Below are 13,882 nucleotides of genomic sequence, written 5' to 3' on the forward strand. Positions count from 1 at the left end.
CACGTGATGAGACCTGAGTGTTGACAGGGAGTTCAGTAGACTCACAGCCCGGGGGAAGAATCAGTTCCCCATCCTCAAGCTCAGTCTTCATCAGGCAGGTAGCTGATTAAAACCTGACGAGTGATTGCACATAATATTATTAATGTGTACTGCTGCTCTTCTGGGAATTTTTGAGCGATATTAGTTCCCTGAGCAGACTGCTTCAACATAACATTATTCCTCCAGACTGTGCTGGTGGGCTCCACTCGAGATGCTCTTTCTCCTTCCTAGCAGAGGAAATGATCAGCTGGAGAGCTGAGCAACGACCCTAGTCGTTAGCAGTTATCAGTCAGGCATTCTGCTCCAGACAGAACATAGATTAATGAAGTAGCATCGGGTTGAATCTTATTGAAATTTATAGTTCAAATTCTACCTCTGCCTGAAGGTGATCGGGGTGGCACAGTAACAGAGCGATTAGTGCAGTCGCTTTACAGCACCAGCGATTACTGATCGACGGTCCATTCTCGTCACTGTCTGTAAGGAGTTGTACATTCTCCCTGTCACTACATGGGTTTCCTTTGGGTGCTCCAGTTCCCTCCCACATTCTAAAGACTCCCTGTTTGGCTAGTGAATTGTGTACAGGCTATGTTGGTACCAGAAGCACAGTAAACCTTGCAGGCTGCTCCCAGCACATGCTCTGACTGTGTTGGTCGTCAACGCAAACAATGCATTCCACTGTATGTTTCAGTGTACGTTGACAAATAAAGAGAGTGCATATTCTTTATCTTTGTAATTGTACACTTAACAAAACATTCCATAGCATAACTTTTAGAAAATAAAACTTCAGTAGTGAACCGAATATACAAGGTAAATAAGAGAAAAAAACTTTAAAATCGAAGTAATAAACAGACGTTCAACACAAAGGTCCTGAATCAACAACCAGGAAATGGATACAATCAACAGCCAAAAGCAACAGTCAGAACATTCTGTTAATTCAGTGACTGTGAACCTTAGTGACATGCTTTCCTGGATTTCTAGTGACTCCCAATTTGTACGCTTTCTTCCTTTGATGCTTTTGGTCTCCCACACATCTCGAGTTATCAGTAATCCCATGAAAGCACATTCTAAAATACAAAGATAAAGATTATACATTGGTTATCTGTATTGGTCACATGTACATCAAAACATACAGTGAAATATGTCATTTGCATCAACAACCAACACAGACAGAGGATCTGCTGAAGGGCAGCCCACAAGTGTCGCCAGGCTTCTGTCATCAATATAACACGCCCAAAACTTACCAATCTTGTACATCTTTGGAATGTGGGAGGACACTGGAGCATCCGGAGGAAAGTCACGCAGTCACTGGAAGAATGTGCAAACTCCCTACAGACATTGGCAGGAATTGAACTAGATGCCAGAATATGTTGCAAGTTTGAAATTCGGTAGATTCAGGTTAATTGGGACACATTGGGATGAGCACCATTTGGTCTAATTAAGTGGCTGCCCGAATTTCATGGAAATAGTTAACAAGGTTTAATAAAGACAAATTACTGTTTAACTGAGTAACAAATGATATATTTAAATGAAAAACAGAATTAATTAGAACACTCTCAATACTACTACCCTGTATTAGTTCCTAATAACTATGATGGTGAAGTTAACCCGGCATACACTACTGTATTCTTTCACTTGACTGTAAGTGAACAAAGTCAGCACAGACACCTAGTGCAGATAATGGACTGCCTTCATACATGCTTCCTCCAAATCTTCATAATGATTGTCGATAGCTTTAAAAATCTTTGCCGTTCCTAACTTATTGAAGTAATAAAATCATTTCATTTACACTCCTGGCTATTTCTGGCATCTCCAAGCCTGAATGCTTGAAACTACAGTGAACAAAATGGTTCTGAATTGCCTTAACTGCTTATTTTTAATCAACTATCAGTAACAAAAATCACTGCTTTTTGAACTAATGCAAAGGATGCTATTTAAAAACTGTTCACTCCAAGCATGGTGTAGTGTCTAAACGGCCACACGAGTGCATGCGACTGACACGTGTCAGCAAAAGTCTCCAGTCCCAATTAAGCAGCATCGTGTCCCAAATAAACAAGGGGAATCCTGGCTATTTTTTGATTAGTTTTTGTTCTTCAAGAGTTGTCCCAATTAAGCAGCTGTCCTGATTAACCGATAGTACAATTAATGAGAATCTACTGTAATCTTTGAAAAAACACAATACAAACTATTCCTTATCAACATTCTTGAGGCTAAATGTGATGCTTCCATTTATTCCACCGTCATCAATATTGTTGATTGCACAGTAACCTGGGTACATTAACAATATTTTCCAAATTCATTAATAAAAGCCCTAATTCCAGGAAATTTTACCATCACATGAAAAATAACATTTTGGTAGATGTCCAACCAGGTAATAACTGGAATGACATATCAACAGTCTGAACTACCAGGTTCAGGAACTCAACCATCAGGCTCTTGAACCAAAGGGGAAAACTTCACTCCACCCAACCCTGAACTGATCAAACAAACAACGGCAAACACGAGGAAATCTGCAGATGCTGGAAATTCAAGCAACACACACAAAATGCTGGTGGAACACAGCAGGTCAGGCAGCATCTAGAGGGAGAAGCGCTGTCGATGTTTGTCCTGATGGTCTCAGCCTGAAACCTCGACTGCACTTCTCCCTATCGATGCTGCCTGACCTGCTGCGTTCCACCAGCATTTTGTGTGTGTTGCAAACAATGGACTCACTTTAGAAAACTCTGCAACTCATGTCCTCGCTATTATTATTTACATATTTATTATTGTTATTATTATGTTTCCATTTTGTATTTGCGCATGTCTTCTTTTAAACATTTGTTGTCAGTCTTTGTAGTTTTTTATTGATTCTATTGATTTTTTTCTATTATTAATGTTTGCTAGAAAATGAATCTCAAGGTAGTGTATGATGACATAAATCTACTTTGATAATAAATATACTTTTGACTATGAATGATAAAGAGATTGATCGGACAGAAATGGCAGATGGGAGGAATGAGATCAAAATGCTTTGAGTTAGCTTCCTTTTCCTTTTCCAGATCACCACTGTTGTAAGCTGAATCAAAGATGATGCTGAATCAGCGTATAGGAGGGAGGTTGAAAGTCTGGCTGAATTATGTCATAACAATCACCTCTCACTCATTGTCAGCAAGACCAAGGAAATGATTCTAGACTTTAGGAAAGGGAAACCAGAAGTCCATGACCTGTCCTTATCGAAGGATCAGAGGTGGAGAGGGTTAGCAGCTTTAAATTCCTGGGTGTTACTATTTCACACTGTCTCAGCATGCAAGTGCAATTATGAAGAAAGCACAGCAGCACCTCTAGTTCCTTCGGATTTTGCAGAGATTCTCCATGATATCTAAAACTTTGACCATCTTCTATTGGTGTACAGCCCAGAGTATATTGAATGGCTGCATCATGGCCTCGTACAGAAACATCAATGCCATTGAGTGGAAAATCCTACAGACGATAGTGGGTTCAGCCCAGTATATCATAAGTGAAGCCCTCCCAATCACTGAGCATGTTTACATGAAATGCAGTCATAGGAAAGCAGAATCCATCATCAGAGATCTCCACTACCCACATCATGCTCTCTTGTCACTGCTGCCGTCAGGTAGAAGGCACAAGAGCCTCGGGACTCACAACCTCATGTTCAAGGACCATTATTACCCCTCAACCATTAGGTTTCGGAATAAAAGGGGATAACTACACTCACTTGCTTCATCACTGATATGTTCCTAAAAACCAATTATCTCACTTTAAAGACTCTATCTTGTGTTCTCGTTATTTAGTGATATTTATTTATATTTGCATTTGCACAATTTGTTGTCTTCTCCATTCTAGTTGATTTTTCAGTGATCTTGTTACAATTACTATTCTATAGATTAGATGAGTGTGCCTACAGGAAAATGAATCTCAGGGTTATATATGGTGAGACACACATACTTTGATACTAAAATTTACTTTGAACTATGAAATAAATATCAAGGAGAAACCTGCCAGAAGTGGTTATCATTCAGTCAGCAAAAAAAATAGTTGCTTATTACCACATTAGGATTGAAATATGCAGAATCAGAATAGTTTGCAACACAGGCCTATACTGACCACACCATGTAAACTCAGTTATTTAAAGTAATGAACTATCCTAAACTTATCACACCTCTGATTCAGATGTGAGAAACATTTTTTAAAAAAACAGATGCATATCAGTTGTTAGCTTTAGGATTTAATGTCTATACTTGGGAGGGAAGACTGATGCTGACACACAAAGGTTGAAATAGATGCTTGTCCTGGAAGAAGGCCACGTGGTCACAGGGAGAACATACAAACTCCTTACGGACAGTGGCGGTAATTGATTCCCGATCTTACAGCTAGTGCTGAAGAGCGCCACAGTAACTACCACTCTACCTCGCCACCCCACCTTTCCAGCCTCTTGCTCCCTTCAGTCAGCCTGTCCATTGCTTCCTACTGGGTCTTCCCTGTAAGCAACTACTAGTCAGAGTATGTAACCCAACACTAATGTTTCTGAAGGAGCGACCTGTAAGTGATATGTTGATATTTATTGGAACAGTTGTAGAGAATCCATTGTGGAACAGGGTTTCTTTCTCATTCTCTCTTTCACCAGTGTTGTCTTTGGTCGTCATTTATCCTTAGATCACCAGTGTAGATTCTGACCTGTGCCTAAATCAGGTAAGTCAAAGGTGAATGAAAATTGGGAAGTCTCAGCTGTAGCAGTCGTTCCTGCAGTACCATTGGTGTTGGGTCACCTGCTTTACCAGTAGTTGCTCTCCGGTAAGACCTAGGAGGAAGGAATAGGCAGTGAAAGATGGTGGCATAGCAGTTAGCATAATGCTTTAGAGCACCAGCTACAAGATTGAGGTTCAATTCCTACCACTGTAGGGAGATTGTGTGATCTTCTTGTGAGCACGATTGTTTCTTCCAGGTGTTTTGGTCCCCTCCCAAAGTTGTAGGCATGCAATGTTAACGGTGGAAACATGGTCACACTTGTGGGCTGCCCAGAACAATCATCGCTGATTTGACACAAAATAATGTTTGTTTTGATGTATGTGACAAACTAAAGCTAATCTTTATTCTCTCTTTGAACTGATTCCTAGATAATTAATGTAATTAAGGATCTTTATAAAGAAAACTCTGTATTTTACTACGGTGTAAGCAAATCCGTATGAACATTAGCAACTACTGTTATTTTGCTGTGTGAACCAGATCAGAATTGTGTAAAACAACAATCTGACATGCCTACTTTATTGCTCTCTACAAAAAAAAATCAAAACTTTTATCTACATATTCCTTAAGCATGCCCATTGCTGATGGCAGCAGACACTGTGGACAGGTCCTCAATATGTCCGACCCCTGCCCTTACCAGCCAAAGGATTCTTCAGCAGACACAGATCCCTTAATTCACATATTGAAAGAGTAAATTCAATTATTCAGCTAGTATTGACCTTGCTCGGGGCTGCATTAATGACTTGACCACAACCTCAAGAGAATATGCTATTCTGAGTGTGCACTTTTCCAGTTCTCTTGCAGTTGATCTGGTTCCTTTTTCAACAAGACTTAAGTCAGGGGTTATTCTGAAGTAAAGGATGGTAATTACATAACAGAGAATTTTGTCTATAAAATCTTAAAGTCAACTCAAAAGCTTTATAGAAACATAGGAACTTACAGCACAATACAGGCCCTTTGCCCACAATGCTGTGCTGATCATGTACTTACTTTAGAAATTACCTAAGGTTACCCATAGCCCTCTATTTTTCTAAGCTCAATGTACTCATCCAGGAGTGCCTTAAAAGACCCTATGGTATCTGCCTCCACCACTGTTGCCGGCAGCCCATTCCACACACTCATCACTCTCTGCATAAAAAAAACCTTACCCCTGACATCTCCTTTGTACCTACTTCCAAGCACCTTAAAACTGCCCTCTCCTGTCAGCCATTTCAGCCCTGGGAAAAAGCCTCTGACTATCCACACGATCAATCTGCCCGTTGGAGACAGAAATATCGGAATAATGATCAGAATGAGCTTCACTGAGTAAGTGTCCTGAAAAACTGTAATCTGTTCTCAGAGTTTTGTTGTTGCACAGGTTATCTAACTCATGAATAAGTATTACGTGACTAAAACACTTCAAGAAGTATTTTCAAGGGCAATAACTTTCAAAGAATCGGGCTGATTTCACTTGTTCTGTTAGCTTGTTTTAGATAAGTGCTAACATTTTAGAAACCTATTATAAATACAAAGAGACTCTGCAGATGCTGGAAATCCAGAGCAACACACTCACAAAACACTGCGGGAACTCAGCAGGCCAGGCAACATCTATGGAGGGGAATAAATAGTCTGCATTTCAGGACTGAGACCCTTCATCAGGACTAGAAAGGAAGGGGGCAGAAGCCACAAGGTGGGGAGAGGGAAAGGAGTACAAGCTGGCAGGTGACAGGTGAGACCAGCTGAGGTGGTAGATGGTCGGGGAGGGGGAAGAGTGAAGTAAGAAGCAGCAAGGTGATAGGTGGAAAAGGTAAAGGGCTGATAGGAGAGTGGGCCATGGGAGAAGGGGAAGGGGGCTCTATTGGTGATGGACAAGTGAGGAGCCAGAATGGGGAATGAAAAATGAGAGAAAGGGAAGGGAGTAGAAATTACTAGTAGTTAAGGAAATTGATGTTCATGACCTTAGGGTAGAGGCTACATATGATTGATTGATTTATAATTTGACCATGGTGAGTGCATATTTTAGCTAACATAGTCAGATCTGCTCGTCAGAAAATTACTCCACATCCTTAATAATTTAGTAGTTTACCTGTGAAAAATAACATTAGGTTTTATTGGATACAAATAAAACACACACAAAACATACAATGCAGATGCTCAATTATCCAGTCTCAGGGTCAGGCCTACCAATTTTTCCACACTGTAGTCATTTCTTGTGTCCTTGAAACAATATAGTGTCTCTGCCTGATCACAATGAATCCATTGAAGAAGCTTGCTACAAAACATTTATTATTTAAATCAAGGACTGAGACCTATAGCACATTTGATGTAACAGTTTAATGAGCAAGTTTTCAATCTAAGAAACTTTACAATTTAAAGAACATACAAATGATGTAATACAGAATGTGCTGAACAATAAACCAGGACACGTCGCTAATTAGTACTCAGGAACACAAAGAAAAGTGAAGGCAGAACTACTAAACACAATACTATTGTGCCCGCAGGAACAAATACAAAGTAGGAAACACTGGGATAAGAAAATTCATTTTAAACATTGAAATCATGCAATGATGTGCAGTGCTGGGCAGCCATCAAGATATGCTTCAAACTTTGTACAGCAACTTCTAAAAGCCATCTGCATGAAGTAAATGTGCCCTAAAAACCTGGAGTTACTGTATATAGGTTCTGACTCGATATGTTGATTCTTTGATATGCTCATGGAATAGACATTTTTTTAAATTTTAACTTCACTGTGATGTAAAATAGCTTTAATTGGTATTCTTGTTGGAAAAAATTGAAAGAAAACACTATTGGTGGCTGTTTATTGTATTGAATTGGTTTGAAGAACAAAGTGCAGAACAACATTGTCAAAGCGATGTCAGAGGTTAATGAAGTGTAATAATGTCCAGGACTCGGGAATTACCACTACCAAAAGTCCTCTCTGACTCCATGTTCACGTATTCAATCACTCTCAGCAGAATGTTTAGCACAGTTCTAATTTGTGAGGAAACTTCAAATACAAAGATGATTGAAGCTCTAGATCCTCCCCTACCACTAGGTTAAAGAATTTACCTCTTTAACTTTATCTGACTACAGAAGTTTAACTGGTTAAAACATTTTCTATTCATTATACATTGTAATAGATGTCAGGGCATCTGTTTTCTGAAAACATGCTACGCAGCATCACGCTAGAGTGAATTTGATTTCAAAAGAGTCATACTAAAAAATAAATTGTTTCAAAAACTAAATGGTTCCTTTGTCCCAACTAGGTTAAATGCAGATTTAAAAACCATAACTATACATCAGCTTTTAGTGTCTCTCACCCTTTTTTCAAGAAAGTCAGTTCATAAAACAAGTCAAACAATATAATTTTAATGAAGTTTTTAGAAATTATATGACATTTCATAAAAAAGTATAGATTATAAAAAACAGAATATGGAATTTATTTAATATAATTGATAACGGGTATATAGATCAAAGTACAAAACATGAGGGTATTAAGCACTTGTCATTTGCGTAAATGAATATTCTTGAATATGCAAAATGTCTATCTTTGCAACTAGTTTCAATGAAAATCACATGCACTCAGATGAGATGCAGCATAAAGAGAATGTGTAGGCACATGCATTTTCTGTTCAGATTAAATTAGATTTTGCCATTTTGAAGTTAGAGGGCAATGTAAAGTAACTTAAATATTAATGTTATTTTCTGTAAAACAATATCAATATTCAGGGCAAAAATAATAGAAAAGTTGTATTTATTGTTTCCTGGCAGTTTCTGCTTAGTTGGCTGAAATCTTTAAAATATCCACATCAGAGATTCTAGAGTCAGTTAAGCATGCTTTTACAAGGCAAACAAAAAAGAATACAAAAAAATACCCAAATAATAAAGTATTGGCTGATTTAGTGACATACTAACAATAACTACAGAAATGCACTTGCTACATGGAATCAAACTGCGCTTTACAACAGTATATTACAGTGTAAACCATAGTCAAGACAAAGTTTCTTACACAAACTACATTATTTTACAGAACACACCAGAATGACTTTTGGAACAATTACCACGCTGTTATTGCAGCTATCTATCCATCGCAGAATTTATTTATATTTGTCTTTCATAATCTCTTGTGCAAACGTTTGAAAAATAGTGGCAAATGGTGAAATAACAAAGAACACTGCATTTTCTGATAAAAAAAAGACAGAAAACTGGATCTTGGGAGCACTGCTTACATGAATTTGCTATCAAAGGCAAAATTTCCTTTTAAATAATTGTTTCTCGGTGTGAGGCACAATGCAAAGGCAAAAGAGAAATCATAGTTAAGTACGAGAGAGAACTGCTAGAAGCTTTATTTTCACAACTAACATACATATACCCAGTAGCAACTTTATCAGGTACACCTGTTATCCTGCTTGTTAATGCAAATATCTAATCAGCCAATCATTTTGCCGAAACTCAATGCATAAAAGCATGCAGACATGGTCAAGAGGTTCAGTTGTTGATCAGACCAAACATCAAAATGCAGAAGAATTGTGATCTAAGTGACTTTGACTGTCAAATTATTGTTGGTGCCAGATGGGGTGGTTTGAGTATCTCAGAAACTGTTGATCTCCTGGGATTTTCACACACAACAGTTTCTAGAGTTTACAGAGAGTGGTGTGATAAATGAGACATCCAGTGAGTGGCAGTTCTGTCGATGAAAATGCCTTGTTAATGAGCGGTCAGAGGAGAATGGCCAGTATGGTTCAAACTGACATGAAGGTGACAGTAACTCAAATAACCATGCTTTACAGAAATGGTGCTCAAAAGAACTTCTCTGAATATTTGTCAAACCTTGAAATAGATAGGCGACAGACCATGAACATACATTCAATGGTCACTTTATTGGGTACAGGAGCTACAGGAGATGCCTAATAAAGTGGCCACTGCATGTGTGTTGCAAATTGGCATCATGGCAACAGAATGATGCAATGTCAATTGTGAATTATACTGAGTACAATGACAAAAGCAAATTCTATTAACCTGAAATGTTTGGATTTTTATTGGCTAAATGGCAGCACTGAACCAGTTTTAGCACACAGTCTGAAACTACACAAGTTAAAATTATGTAACTGAATTTTATATATCATCATCACTGTGAAATAACCAAAATATCCTCACAGTTAACTACACTTTGCATCGTAACTCTTCAATTTCTCCCTGGATTTGAAGTAACTTCATCAGACTCAAACACAAAACAGAACTGTGAAATTGGAAATGTAGTCTTTTTAATCTGCTAATCAAACAAATTTTACATAATGAAATATCGGATTGTAGACTGCACACTTCATAACATTCATTGCTGAGCAACACACACAGAACGCTGGAGGAACTCAGCAAGTCAGTCAGTGTCAATGAGAACAGAAGGGAACAGACCATGCATACACAAATAATCAATATATTTCATGAAATGCTTTCAAAAAAATTACTGCATGCATAACCACTTGATCAAAAAATAGCATTAGGATATTTTTCCTCTGAATTTTGGGTGGTAATAGATTGGCTGTAGGTTGTAAGACTGCAGCACTAACCACTCTGTTCTCACTGATGAAGAGCTGACTGAAATTTCAGAACAAGTTGAAATACAAGTGAATGGTGCCTCTGTCTAAAAGAACAATGACTTAGGCAGCAGGTGAACCAAGGTGGCTACTGCAAATATGTACAGTAGTCCCAACGCAGGTTTTTTCTTCAACTCTGTATAGTACATTCTCTGGGTAGAAGTGAACACGGAATGAGCTGGGCCACAATTATTCTCCCGTACACTGGAGCGTTTCCTCCACCGTGTCTAGTGTTCACTCTCTATGGGCTCAGTCTCCAACCTGGCTGTTTGCTACTGGAAGTTCAACAATTTACTGAAATGAGGCTCAGTCATATAGACCTCATGCCATCATCACTGCCTTGCCCAATGCCTTGCAAAATAAATGCACCACATCAAAATTCATATCCAATCTCTCAACAAAGATCTCCCTTATTTCTCATCAAATGAAGTACAAATAATTTATTTTCTTTCAGATTTTTGGTGGTGAGCAATGGTTTATGAAAATATAAACCAGTTATTTCTTGCAAATACATAAATCAAGTGCTCAATGAGTGCAAGAAGTGTTATCTTTCTTGCTTAAATGGTTTAATGTTACAAGAATGAATATACGACTCAGACAAGCAACACTGTTCATCCTACCTGCTCAAAGAGTTATAAAATATAACACAATAGATTGATGTTTAGTGCATTCAAGATTTGAATGAAGCTTAGAGGGACAATAGTATTTTAATCGTATTTTAACGTGGAACCTGGATCAGCTTCTACAGCTATCTGAGGACCCACCAATAGACGGCCCCTTAGGAGAACATCATGTCTGACTTGAGTAATGCACTACTATAGTATTTTGACCTGGTTTGGTGAAGAAGTTTGGTAGTTCAAAATGTTTCTGTACTGCAAGATAGGGCTTGCAGGACAACTTAATTGCATGCTTGAAGTACTTGATGAGAATAGGTCAATCTTTACCAGAACCCAATCACAATCCTCTCATTTGCACATTTAACTATAGTTTAGTGGCATAATTCCATATAAGTCACAAAAAGAATAAAGAATTACTCAAAGAAATCTATCTGTAATCTTCACAACAATTAGCACTATATTCAGATTGAAATGCAAAACTGCATATGATTAGTCTGTATTGGACGTGGTACTGGCATCACACTGTCAGACAATATATAAATATCTTCAAAAGACATCGCAAGAAAAAGAAGTCTGAATGCCCAAGTAAAAGATTTTTTGGGGACACGACAGTGCCTTTTTATCTTTTTCTGAAACATACTGTTTCTTGAAGCAAGTAATAAGTAGGCTGTTTTACAGAAACTCCATTTCTGATTGTTAGGGCCTTTTCAAATGAGGAATCACAGGGAAAGGACGACATTTACAATTTTCCTTTTTTGTTATTTTGCTAAGTTTTTACAGATTACTTAGCTTCTCTTACTTAGACACTTTCAACTAGAGATCAATTGCCATAATTATAAGTGATATAAAGATGATTTGAACTGTACAGCACTTTAGTGACGTGCAATCATTATCACTAGTTCCCACACCCAAGTCCCAGAACAATTAAAAAACATGTTCTATACTTAATTCATTTGTCTAATATAGAAAATTGATATAGTAACAGGAACTAACTTTTTCTTAAAAATATCAACTGTATAATTGGAGTTAGGAGCAGGTTAACTTCAAGTGGTTACATTAGTTAAACACAGAATTGTACATTTTTTAACATGCATAATTAATGAGCTTCAAAATTACGGTTCCATTTGAATAATGTTTGGTAAATTTCATTTAAATATTTTTAAATTGGTCTGAGAACAGAAAAAGTCAGCCAACAATTTGTACAAAATTTTACACTAGTTCCAATCTCAGACCAGAAAACGTTCCCCATGGGAAAAGACCCCAACTGCGGTGATTCCGAGAACCCTCATTCTCACACATACAAATCAAAAACCAAACAAAAAGAACTTCAGTTTGTTACAATCTACACATAATGTACATTTACAATATATCATTCTGCACAGAAGGAAGAATAAGGAATACATGAAAATTTACAAAAGATAGTTTCATTTTCCATTTTTTTTAAAAAAGAGGTAATGGCTAAAACACAGAATTTTATGGTGCGATATTAACTAAGGAAGGATGGGCATCCTTCATTAGTGGCAGACCGAGATCATCCAGATCATACGATTTACCATCAAATATCCTTAATCACGCTCCTAGAGTACTACATCTCAATTTAATGTTACCAGGGAAAAGAGAGAAATAACAAAACTATTCTGCAATTTCTTAGCTGCAGTTGGTATAGCACTTATTGGCTGTTGTCAATGACCATAAGCATAGTCCACCTAGTGTTCAACATTGATATGCCAGAACTGTAGTTAAGGACCTGCATCCACCACTGTAAATCTAAAAGACAGGCTTGCTCCTATTTCACATGACAAGTAATGAAGCTCTAATTAATGAATAACACTTACTGAACACAACATTAAGTGCAAGATATTCATTAGCCTTTCTTTTTCCCTTCCACATGTATATCCTACAGTGTTTGGCTAGTATATTTGTTCTGCTGAGTAGCAATGATGTCATATAAAGCATAAAAAGAGGTATTGTCAGGAGCTGGTTTATACATTACAAAATTACAATTAACATAACTTCTTGAGACTAAAGAGTGGACTGGAAGGGAAAAACAGAAGGAAGTAGACTCACATTAAGCTGTATTTATTACTGTATTCTTTCAAACAGCTGAATAAAGCACACCATGTCTTACTTAACTATGGGAAGTCATGGAAGTTGCTGCGTTTTGCCTCAGTTAGGCATATCCTACATTTAAATGGTTGAACTGTTCAGTCTCTGAGGTTTTGTAAACTTAAAAAGAATATTTTGGACCCGCTTTCAGTACACAATGGGACACCTGTCATTTGCAGAACAACAGGGTCTTTGCTAGAATCAAAACCTCTTTTTCTGCAGAGCTTTGTAAAATATTTTAATCTTCTCTTGGATGTGGTTACTTCACGTTTTAAGAGGCAAATCACTCTGGCCTTGATCACGAGGAGGGATACATGATCACACACTCATTGTCATGCTTGGAGAATACTGTGGGAAAAAAAAGACAAAATAACATGTGAATTTACTTTAAGGACAGCAATTTCCTTCAGTTATAAACATATAGAAATAAAACAAATAAATTACCTATATTTAACAACCAACAGCTGCTGCAGAGCTCAGCGGGCCGAACAGCATCTGTGAGAGGAAAGCAATTGTTGATGTTTTAACCTGAAACGTCCAGAATTTCATCCCCTCACACAGATGCTACTCGAGCCACAGGGTTCCTCTGGCAGATTGTTTGGGCTCCAGATTTCAGCATTGGCAGTCATTTGTGTCTTTATCTCTCCACCCAATCTAACAGTTCTTCTGTTCATTACACTGCAATGTGTATGTGTACAAAACCATTAGCAGGTGCCATGAGTAAGAGAGATTAATGCAAGTTGGTTGTGCTCAAGTACAGGTTCCTGGAGAGCAGAATAACTACATCAGACGTCTAGGAACACAAGA

At 37.8% G+C, this 13,882-nt stretch overlaps 1 protein-coding gene across 8 annotated transcripts in view; it reads right to left on the bottom strand.

The window, feature by feature from the left end:
- Window positions 1-754: 754 nt before the first annotated feature.
- The window catches only part of ssbp2b (single stranded DNA binding protein 2b), a 318,540-nt gene continuing 305,412 nt past the window's right edge, over window positions 755-13,882 (bottom strand). For 4 of the 8 annotated variants that reach the window (XM_073067190.1, XM_073067171.1, XM_073067161.1 and 1 more), the window contains 2 exons: window positions 13,520-13,570; window positions 7,074-13,423 (listed from right to left, as the gene is read on the bottom strand). In XM_073067190.1, the coding sequence (XP_072923291.1) occupies window positions 13,526-13,570 (45 nt within the window). In that variant the 3' untranslated portion in view covers window positions 7,074-13,423; window positions 13,520-13,525. Of the gene's footprint in view, window positions 1,104-7,073; window positions 13,424-13,519; window positions 13,571-13,882 lie in introns of those variants that run through there. The other 4 variants (XM_073067200.1, XM_073067181.1, XM_073067142.1 and 1 more) reach the window with 2 other exon arrangements.

This window comes from Hemitrygon akajei, chromosome 2, assembly GCF_048418815.1.
Source record: "Hemitrygon akajei chromosome 2, sHemAka1.3, whole genome shotgun sequence".
Taxonomy (NCBI): domain Eukaryota; kingdom Metazoa; phylum Chordata; class Chondrichthyes; order Myliobatiformes; family Dasyatidae; genus Hemitrygon; species Hemitrygon akajei.